The sequence below is a fragment of the Mollisia scopiformis genome (genome assembly GCF_001500285.1).
Source record: "Mollisia scopiformis unplaced genomic scaffold LY89scaffold_13, whole genome shotgun sequence".
NCBI classification, from domain to species: domain Eukaryota; kingdom Fungi; phylum Ascomycota; class Leotiomycetes; order Helotiales; family Mollisiaceae; genus Mollisia; species Mollisia scopiformis.
Genome location: NW_017263593.1, coordinates 1,056,458 through 1,067,019, shown reverse-complemented (window position 1 = coordinate 1,067,019; position 10,562 = coordinate 1,056,458). Strand labels below are relative to the sequence as shown.

The 10,562-nt window shown below is 48.2% G+C and overlaps 2 protein-coding genes across 2 annotated transcripts; both read right to left on the bottom strand.

Annotated features, from left to right (window-relative positions):
• Positions 1-189: 189 nt before the first annotated feature.
• LY89DRAFT_782770 (ankyrin) lies at positions 190-785 on the bottom strand (the record flags this gene model as incomplete). Its single annotated transcript, XM_018222619.1, has 2 exons — positions 190-692; positions 758-785. 2 exons carry the CDS (start codon positions 783-785, stop codon positions 190-192), a joined length of 531 nt encoding a protein of 176 aa, XP_018070876.1.
• A 4,104-nt stretch (positions 786-4,889) lies between these two features.
• Positions 4,890-10,430, bottom strand: LY89DRAFT_734620 (uncharacterized protein; the record flags this gene model as incomplete). Its single annotated transcript, XM_018219924.1, has 3 exons — positions 4,890-6,339; positions 6,388-10,065; positions 10,117-10,430. The coding sequence occupies 3 exons, from the start codon at positions 10,428-10,430 to the stop codon at positions 4,890-4,892; spliced, it is 5,442 nt and encodes a 1,813-aa protein (XP_018070875.1).
• Between the last annotated feature and the right edge of the window lie 132 nt (positions 10,431-10,562).

The window sequence follows — 10,562 nt, the reverse complement described above, 5'->3', positions numbered from 1 at the left end:
TTTTGAAGATTAGAATTAGACGTTTTGCGTTTCTGCTTGGGTTTAGGCGTGCGTAGTTCATCCATATTTTTGGTTGGCCCAATGGAAGGTTTCGCCCCCAGTTCTGTCGATTCAAGCATTCATGTAAGGTTCTTCGTTTATTTGAACAACTCTAATGGTGTTTGGGAACTCAAATTTTCCCAATTCTCCTTAGAATTCGTCCTCTTCGTCGCTTAGATATGGAAAGCAATCATAGCCACCGTCTACAATTTCATTCTCAGGAGGAACGAAGGTATCGATAGCTCCGTTGTCCAAAAGGATCTTTTCAACAATTTTAACCCTACGACGAACCTCGACCCGTGCCGCTCTGAGAGCGTTGTGGTATTTCCCACCTTCGATACTCACTTCTGCATTTCGCTCAAGAAGAAACTTTACCACTGCTTCGTGGCCACGAAAAGCAGCGGCCTGTAAAGCCGTCCAGTATACGCCGCATGTTTGATTGATATCTGCACTAGCATCCAACAACAACTCCAGGACTGACTCCATTCCTCTGTAGGCGGCTGCTTGTAGAGCGGTGCCGAGACGACCACCTACGAGCTCCACCTTAGCTCCTGCCCGTAATAGCAGAGTGACCAAGGCAAGGTTTCCTGTTCGTGAAGCGATTTGTAACGCAGTATGATATACGCCACCCTCGTGGTTGACATCAGCCCCAGCTTCAAGTAGAAATTCGACAGGGGCGAGTATGTTAGTGTAGTCGTTACCCAGGCTTGATTTGTACCATTTAGCAATGGCTGCTTGTAGGACATAATCGTATTTACCTCCTTGCGCATTTATTTTGCGCCGTGCTCAAGAAGGATTTTGTAGTTAATTGGGTGTGCCAAAGGTAGCAAGCCCCCAAAGGCGTCTTCCTCTTCGAATATCTTTGCGCCATACTGCAACATTAGTTGAACTATCTCCTTGTCCCAGCTCTTTGCTGCGGCGTGCATAATGCTACCTTGTTTTCCACCACGAAAGTCTAGGGCTGCTCCATGTTGAACTAGCAGTCGCACATTGGCCCTATTACCGTTGTACACAGCGCGTTCAAGAGCCGAGCATCCTGCATCGAGATTAGGGTTGGCTCCGTGGTCTAATAGTAGCTCTACGATCTCGGAATTTATCTCAGCGTCGTAAACAACCATTAGAGGTGATTGGGTCGATGCCGGGGAGTTTGGGTCAGCGCCATAGCTCAATAGTAACTTGCACAGCTCCAAATTTCCCTTCTCGGCAGCTATGGAGAGAGCCGTCGACTTGGACTCTTCGCCACTCACAGTGTTAACATTCGCACCGTGCTTTAGCAGAAGCTTTATATACTTTATGTAGTCTCCGTCGGCGGCTCGTATCATTGGTGTACCGAGTGAAGAATCTACGTTGATGTCCGCCTCTTTCTGGATGAGGACAGTTGCGGCCTCAATATTTCCCCACGCTCCAGTCTCACTTAATGGAGTCGTTCCATCTCTCCACCCAAGCTCAATATCAGCACCGCGGCTCAATAGCAGCTCCACCATCTCCGGATTGTTGGCTGCCGCTGCTGCCTGTAGAGGACCCTTGCCATACTTCCCTACCTCATTGATATCCAAACCACAGTTCAAAAGCAGTTCAACGACATGCTTGAGGCCGTTCAAGACTGCAAGACTGAGATGGTCTGGGTCTGACACAATGGCTCCCATTTCGATCAAATTGATTGCCAAGGTCTCCTTTTGCATTTTAATAGCCGCTTTCAGAGGGGTTTCTCGGGGATGCGTGTCCGAACACGCGTTAACAGATGCACCTCTCTCTATTAATACCATCACAATGTCTGGGTGATGACGAATGGCAGCATGCAAGATTTTCGACAAAAATCCGTCTCGGTCATCCAGCTCGGGTCTAGCACGGAGTATGGCTTGCAACGAATCATTCGAACTTAGCGCAGACGTTGTCAGAGCATTAGCTAGCGCAGGATGGCTTCGGTCAATGGTAGGACAGTCATAGAGAATCTGCTCTGTGATATCGTTGAAGCCATGAATGCAAGCCTGATCTAGTGCACGGCCCATTTGTTCAATGTCAGCGACATCTTTCAGTTGATTGAAGATAGGTTTTGATCCAATAGCTAGTGCTAGTGTAATAGGAGAATGTTCTTCTGGCAATTCATACATCCGGTACGTGTCTATGAGTCTCACGTCGCCCTTAAAGCGCTGCTTGATCACTTGTCGCGGAAAAAGTAGGGTATGGTCCTTCACGAGCATTTGCAGAAGACCTGAGCATGATCTGTCTGCTCCTGCAGCCACCAGTATGAAAATTGTGTCTTTTCGTTCCTGAAGAACAGCGAGATGAGGTGGAGTAAGACCTTCTCTCGTTCTAGGGCAGGGGTCTGGAAGTTTACAGAGAAGTGTCGCTATGATCTCGGTGATACCGCATTCGATAGCGTCGTGCAGCGGAGAATATCCTCTCTGAAACTCGAAATACTTCAGCATTCCATATGCATGGTAGGAAGCCCAGTCTGAATAACGGACTTGGGCGTAACTACCGAAAAGCCCTTCGTGAAGGTAGATCGAGAGGACAGCGTTTTCAACCTGATGTCCATCTGTTTCCGAGACATAGATATTCCATCGTCGTGCCGCGAATGAGTACAAAGGGTACTGCTCAAGTCTCCGTACGATCTTCTCTTCGCTGTCGCAGTACCCACTTTCGAAGTCCTTCAGAGTCAAATATGAGAGGCAGCATTTAGCGATAACGAGTCCACTCAGCGGAAGAAGGGACTCGGGATGTTTCGAGAAATACTCCTGGACCGTAAAGTGGACGAAACGAAGATTCTGATCTCCATCAACAGCCACCAATCCACAACAGATTTCGACTAGGTCCTCGATTTCGGGGATGCTGTCCTCATCAACCCCATCAGGTGTCGGACACTCAGGATCAATGGCCAAAGCGTGAGACAGAGCTGGAAAACTAAGCGGCTCATCAGCCATTGCTAACCAAAGGAGCGCACGTCGAGCAAGATCATCGTCACCAATTCGTTCCAGAGTGTTGGAGAAGACGTCGAATATTTTCGTTGGCATGCTTTGGAGAGCTCTGCGGATGAGTGTTGGCGTTCTGTGATTGAGAATCTGTGCGATTTGCAGCGAGGCCCACAGAAACCTTGATGTTGTTAGTCAAGTTGAGTGACCAAATTGTCTGGGAACAACTTACATGCCGGCAGCCTTTTCGACAATCGCATGGATGATCTCATCTTTGAAGTCTGGACTCAGTTTCTTGCGGATACTGTCTTTCTGCTGCAAGGCATGCTCGAACACCCGCCTGATATCTTCATCGTGTGCCTTGATCTCGATGTACTCCCATTCAACGTCGTTCTCTTCGTTTGGTGGCTCGATATGCGGGCGACTGGTAGTGAAGACATTGGCACCTGCCTGTCGAAGCTGCGATACGAAGGCGAGAACTCCGTTTCGATGAGTGTCGGAGCACTCATCAAGTGCATCAACAATTATGAAAGTGAATGTAAACTTGGACAACAAGGAGAGAATTATTGAAATGAGTTCTCCTTGTTTTGGACCTCTATTTTGTTTTCTCGTCGCTTGATGCAATTCTTCCAATTCAGGCAGCAACTGATTGTACTGCTGCGCTAGTTGTTTGAGGAAGGATATTGTGCGAAGATCTTGCAATTCGGTGACGAAGTTCTTGACAGCCTTGTTGGCATGAATGACGCTGGAACCATAGCTGTAGGTTGCCGAAACAACAGTAGCTACATGTCCAGCGACACCAGCAATAGTTGCAGCGAGGGTTAGAGGATCCATAACACGTTCCTCGATATTCGATTGCGTTATTTGAGATGAAGAAAGAGGGAAGTCGACAAGCTGCCAACAGCAATGTAGACAGCGCCCAACGCCTTGATTGGTCTGTAGACGTATCTCAGCCGCGCCTTTGGAACCCTGCACGTTTCGGGACCTGTACCACATCTGTATTACAGCCAAGGACTTTTAACAAGATGTATGTCAGAAAATTAGCCTGCGATGAAGATTTGTGCTTCCAATATTGTAAATATTCGATATCACGTGATATGTAACAATACCTAGCCTTGACTTCACTTCAATGTTTTGGACTCATTCAAGATTTAAAGTATCGCCTATCTCCATTGAGGGGCTACACAGTCGACATATCCACGCATCCGTTATCACCCGAACCTCGCCCGTCGTTCTCTTGAGGCTTAGGCGCACTTAGTGATTTTGATCTTGTCAATGTAATGCCATACATTACTTCCCTGTCAATTATTCCACGCTACCCCCGGCCCCCTCCCAAAAATACTTACAGTAAAACCCTTATAATCATCCGTACGATCTTTCCTTGGTTCTTCTTTGAAAGAACGTAATGCACAGGGCTTCCAGTGCAGACAAATCACAGTTTGTGAGAAATAGGCTGGCCCAAGTAGAGAGATGCCCTGCCCTCACCTCCCCACAGAAATCCGTCTAGAAATCCTGACCGAAACAACACCATCTTTCTCTTTGCTCAGACGGGATCTGGGAAACGTTCCCTAGAACTCTCTATTTGAAACATAACCTCGCACAGAAGACAAAACTTCGCAGCAAGCATTACACAAGCAAACCAACGCGAGCGGGTGACAGACAGATATATCAAAAGATTGTATTGTACCCAAGTACTATTATATGCTATGAAGATACCCAATCATCTCATCCCATCTCATCCCAAATCAAAAAAGATGGAAAAGTAACACCAAAACTCCAATCCGCCCATACCCATTCCTTCGTCAATATTATACCACATTCTCATCTTTTCCAACCCCGATATGCATGAACAAGAACACGATTTTTGTACACCCACGCCTCTTACACTCCCTATTCTCTTACTCATTCCAGGCTCGAGCTCACTCATTCTTCATTCGCTCACATATTAGCCAACTCAGCATCAATCATGCGATCCAAAAACGTCCTCCTCTCCCCCACCAACTCAGTCTGCAACCTCTGCTCCACCAACGCCCTAACCTGCTTCTTCGTAACATTATCCAAATCCACCTCTCTCAAACAACTCTGAATAGCCTCCACAATCATGCCATCATCGGGCCCCTGGTTTCCTCTCTGGAAATCAAAGGTTGAAACCGGACGACTCAGATCTCCCGCCGCGAGAGGGGGCCGAGAACCGCCTGTGAAGCCGATCTGGGAGCGTGAGCCGGACATGGACATGTGTTGTTGTTGGTGCAAGGGAGAGGGGGAGCCGGAGAGGAGGTCATGCGACGAGGATGTGGGGAGCATGACCATGCTTGGGCGGGTGGAGTGTAGATTTGATTGTTGGGTTGGGTAATCTTGGTATGGGCTTGCAGAACGGTCCTGGAGGCCTCCACCTAGGGACATCATGGATTGGTGTCTAACGGCCTGAGGAGCTGTATCCACGTATGGAGTTCCGTAAACTGAGACGCGGTTGTTGGGGCCGCCAAAAGCGGGAGATTGAGGTGGCATGTATGGACCTCCTCGTTGGAAACCGGTTAGGACGGTGGAAGCTGGCTTTACGGACGAGTACATCGATTTCATGTCGTCCATCTCGTATTGATCTTCGTAGGTTTCGAAGTTCTTTTCTACGGGACCACCGCGGCGGCCCGGAAGGTTGTTGGCGGATGCATAGTCGTCCCAGCGTTGTAGAGGGATGCTGCGGGGGTCGAAGCCTTCGTCGTCGATTGCGACTACTTGCTTGCTACCCTTTTCACCGATGACGATACGGGTATTTCCCCAGGAGAAGTTGTCTTGGTTCCAAAAGGAGTAGACGGGGAGAACAAACGAATAGATGGGGAACGCGAGGATGTAGATAATCATCCAGCCAATGTGTTGCCATTGTCGCTTCAAGATAAAGATAAGAGCTTGAAGACCGTACACAGCGGCGATCATGATAATGGAAATCAAGGGGAATTGGCCGGAGTGAGTAGCCACTCTATAGATGAGGTAGCCGAGGTAGGCGCAAGTTGCAGGAAGAATGATTGTTCCGAAGAGATCAATGAAGACAACGAATCTCATGCTGAAACAGCAGAAACCACACATCTCCTTGAGCCAGACCAATTCTGCTAGGTTGTGAATGGTGGAATTGATCCATCTTCTTCTCTGAGAGAGGAGAACGCTCCAGGTTTCGGGTGCTGCGGTACTGGCATAGGCATCGGGGATGAACTTGTAGGACATGTAGGGGAAGTGCTTTGTCATGAGAGTAGTGAGGTAACGATCTTCTCCAAGGGACAAGAGATTCTTCTTGTGCAAAGTGTCGACTTGACAATCACTGTAATCGTGAATGACAGCGTCTGAAATAATCAAAGGCTTGCCCTTGTCAGCTGTCCTGAGACGATACATGGAGAAACTGTACTTTGTTAGCTGCGCAGATGGAAAGGATATGAAGTCAACTTACCAACCAGGCAAACAAGTGACACTGCCGAACAGGGACTCGAAAGCTTTGGCCAAGTGATGGGAAATGAAATACTCGTAAACTTGAATCATCGTCCACCATGATCGTTCCTCATTCTCAAGTGAAGTCTCACCACAGATACCGGCAATCTTAGCATTGTTGGCACAAGCAGCAACTAGACGATTGAGAGAGTCTTCTCTGACACTAGTATCAGCATCAACCATGAGGAGATACTCGTAAAGCTCGGGATCGACACCAATAATATTGTTGATTTGATGGAACATTTCCAGTTCAAGTGGGTTCATGGGTGATCGATGGTGGACACGGTTGAGGAAGCTCATGAGCAGAATTTGGGAGTCTCTTTTTCCACGATTACCAGGCTTTGCCTTTTGCTGTTCGGATTCCTTGCCAACCTTGACAACAACGATGTATGGAACGACATTGCCTTCGTATTCGTAGAGACCAGAATAAACTTTTCCGTAGTTGAGCTGTTCGCTGCTTTCTCCGACAGACTTAAATGGAAGTGCTGGAGGATCGATTTTGGGGTCAACGCCTAAGATATCCAAGACAATCTTTGGCGTGGGTCGGTCATTACCACCTCCAACGATCATACCGTCGCAAATGACACAGATCAGCTTCCTCTTATTGTCGTATTGTAGAGCCGTCAAAGAATCCAGTGCCTTCCGCAATGAATCTTCACCTTCTGTATATGCAGGAACCTGGCAAATAACGAATTTATCTTGGGGCGTTGGCCGACGTTTTGAACCGAATTGAAGGGCAGCCAAGAATTTCGTCAGGATGACAGCACACAAAATAATCGTGAATGCTAGCAAGATATAGTTGTTGATCTGGCACTTTACCGAATCACGGAAATCCGGAATACCGACATAGAAGGTGTGTTTGAAACAATTCAGATTGTTTGCAATGACGTCTTGTTGCGTCGAATTCGAAATCGCATAATTCTTCTCCCAAAGACTGGTTATGTCTAGGCCAGGGTTTTGCGTGATCATGCTTGCAATTGTTGTATCGATGAACTCGTAGGAAGCAAGGTTACCTTCCAACTTCAAGGTGTAGAAATAATCCGTAAGATCGTAGATCTTGCCGTATAGGATGAACCAGTAGTGATTATTGTTTTGACCATCACTCTCGACAGTGCTCTTCTTCGTGACTAAGTCGCCGTGATAGTATTCTTGAATCTTTGGCAAGAAAGTATCCTGGTACCAATTGATATTGTGAAGCGCACTAGTGGTGTATGGTTGAAGAGGACCAGAAGTGTGCACACCTTCGGGATAAAGTACAGTAGTATTGGCTTGGAGAACGAGCGAGGTGTCGTCTGAAGCAACCAAACCGGGACAAGAAACACTCAAAGGGGGCACGAAATACTCGTCCAAGTTGAGGCCAGCGAAAGGTTGCATAACATCTTGAGTGGTTTCAATGACCGTGTCACTGTGTTGTGTTTTCCAGAATTTGGAGATATCATAGACCTTGCCATGGATGCTGACCCAGAAGTCATTCGATCCTTGATGAGTGTCGACTTCGGTTTGATCCCAAGCTTTGTCGAAGTTCGGGCACAGAAGTCTTCCGAACTCGATGATCCAGAATACAATGACCCCGTTCATGAACAGAATGAAGAAGCACAAAACAAGCTTTTCTCGCCAGGCCATGCGAACGTCGGGACGCTTCATCCGGCCAACGAACCTGAGGACGAAGGAGGGAATCCAGAAAGTCATCAGCCAGACAACGGCAACCCAGACGCGACGACCAGTTGACATAGCTGTAGTCTGGATAGTCTTGGGCTCTGCCATTTCAGGATCCATATTGTCGATGAATTCGCCCATCTCATTATTGTAATAGACTTGACCCTTGCGGTCATCTCCCTTGAAACCAAGACCGTAGTCACCACCGCTAACATTGCGAGAAGTGGGCGCAACTGAGCGGGCAGCACCAAGATTGCTCCGTGGTAGGGTCATTGAGCTTTGTTGTCTCTGGATGAGTTGCTCTCTGCTGTCATTTTGAGTCAACTCGTTCATAGGAGGGAAGAAGCCGCTCCCATTGTGAGGGCCGGCTGAGTAGCCAGTCTCCATGGGATCAGCTCCTAGAACTCCGCCAAGACTGGCAAAGCCTTGATCATCAGCCGGCTTGAGGTCCAGCATTCCTTCTGCTTCCCACCATGCAGTTTCCCGCATCCAGATGCGTTCTGTGCCAACGACCACTTCACCGTTACTCCATCCACGTTCCATGATCCAGCTTTCGATTCCATCTCTTCCATCTTTGCAGCCAAGAGTGGCATATCGTTGGACAAACTCGTCGTGATCGAAATCAGCAGTGAAGTCAAGATTCTTGTTTCGTCTATTCGCCCATTCTGGTAGTCTCCAGGCACGCAATTGTCGGGAAACTGTTCCAGCTGACCAAGCCGAAGTAGTTGAAGGTAAAGCCGCCAAGCTCGCTGGAGATTCGTCTGTTGGATGAAGGGACAGATGATACCAGACTCTGCTACTTCCAAGAATGTTAGGAAGATCGACTCGCCCCTCTCGACCAAGACTGACACCTTGGCCTTCGACCGGGAAGAGGATTTTCTTCAAGAACCCATCTTCTTCACCCTCTCGGCCAACCTTCTCAAGCACAACTTCACGTTTCTCTAGTTCGTGCTCACGTTCTCGTCCAGCTGGTCCAGTCATGATCCCAAGGTCTGGTGCGACGTCATTTACTGCGTTCTGCATCTCTCTCAAGACTGAAGATCCTGCGGCGACGACTTCAACTCCATCCTCCTTCATCTCTGCATTGATACCTTGAGTGTCATCGAACACACCACGCATAGCTGCTGCCTTTCCAAGGGTTGGGTTGGGAATTTCCAGCACTGTGATGCAGACGCTATCTCCATTCTCCTCTTCAGTGTTTGGTGTCCTCGCTCCAGGACCTCCATCACTCGAGTTATCCGCATCTTTGATGCGGACCATCTCGCTGGCAATAGCTTCGTTTGCCTTGAGGATAACCCAGTCTACAAGTGCTTCGTAGAGTCCACCAATCAAGGTTTCTCGATCTGAAGTTGTGCATTGGTGAGCCAAGACCTCGGGCTCGAGACCGAGAAGTCCTCCAACGTCTTCGCAGATATCTTCCAACACGTCCTCATCCACACTCAGGGTAAGAGTGTCACCCAATTTCAACAGACCGGCCAAGATTGATATCAGGTTCCGGTGTGCTGAGCCCTTAATTCCAATCTCCTTCAATGCAGCTCGGAAGTCGTCTGCTGCTGCTGCATCGTCGGCTGTTGGAAGATAGGAAGGAGGATCGTAGGTGCCCGACTTTGCCAACAATGAGTAGTTAGAAGCATGTTTCAGTCCCAAGAACTCTCGCTCGGCAGGTGTCGAGGCAGAAGTGAGAAGATAGTAGAACACATCGAAGGCTCTGTAACCTTGTTCAGCGGGAATGTTAAGTAGACCTTTGGAAGTGTCAATGCCTCCATCAGAAAGGGCCAGGGAGACTGCTGTCAAGTTTCCAGCCAGTGTAAGTGTAAGTGCGACAGCAAGTCCTGATTGACGAGGTGTAGAGTGATTTTGTGGGGATACAGAGTGGATGAAAGGTCTGAGAGCATTGAGAGCTGTATATAATGACGATGGAATAGACAGGGGTAGTGTTGATAAAAATGGTGTTAGAACTGAGGGTGTAGATTCATGCAAAGATCTGCAATTGGTATCAGCATATAATTATCAAGATCTCCTGTACCACACTCACCCAAGAAATATGCAACCATCTTCGGCTCTTCGTCTTGCATGTTCCCAAGCTCGAGCGGCTAGTGCAGCATCCACTGTACCTCCAACTCTTCCTTCATGGTCCGGTTGAGAAGCTGTCAACCAAGTATTCACAACCAAGCTAGAGCTTGCATCTAGTGCGTATGGTTGTCCAGATGTATAAATCGTGTGTACAGCATTCAGGAGAGTGGTCGTAGACACTTGTGTCGACTGCTGGGCAGCAGAATGGATATTTCGTGAGCCTCCTGGCAATGAAGACGCCGTCGAATACATCGACATACGATTGTTTCCCGACATGGTGGTAGAAAATGAGAAATTGTCCCCTCTTCCTGGCTATGAAGCCGTTTGTTGATCTTGCAAGACTACCAAGCCCAATCTATGCCGGTCTCCCCCTTGCCCGTTTCAATTCGTGTTGTATGATCTGGCGGT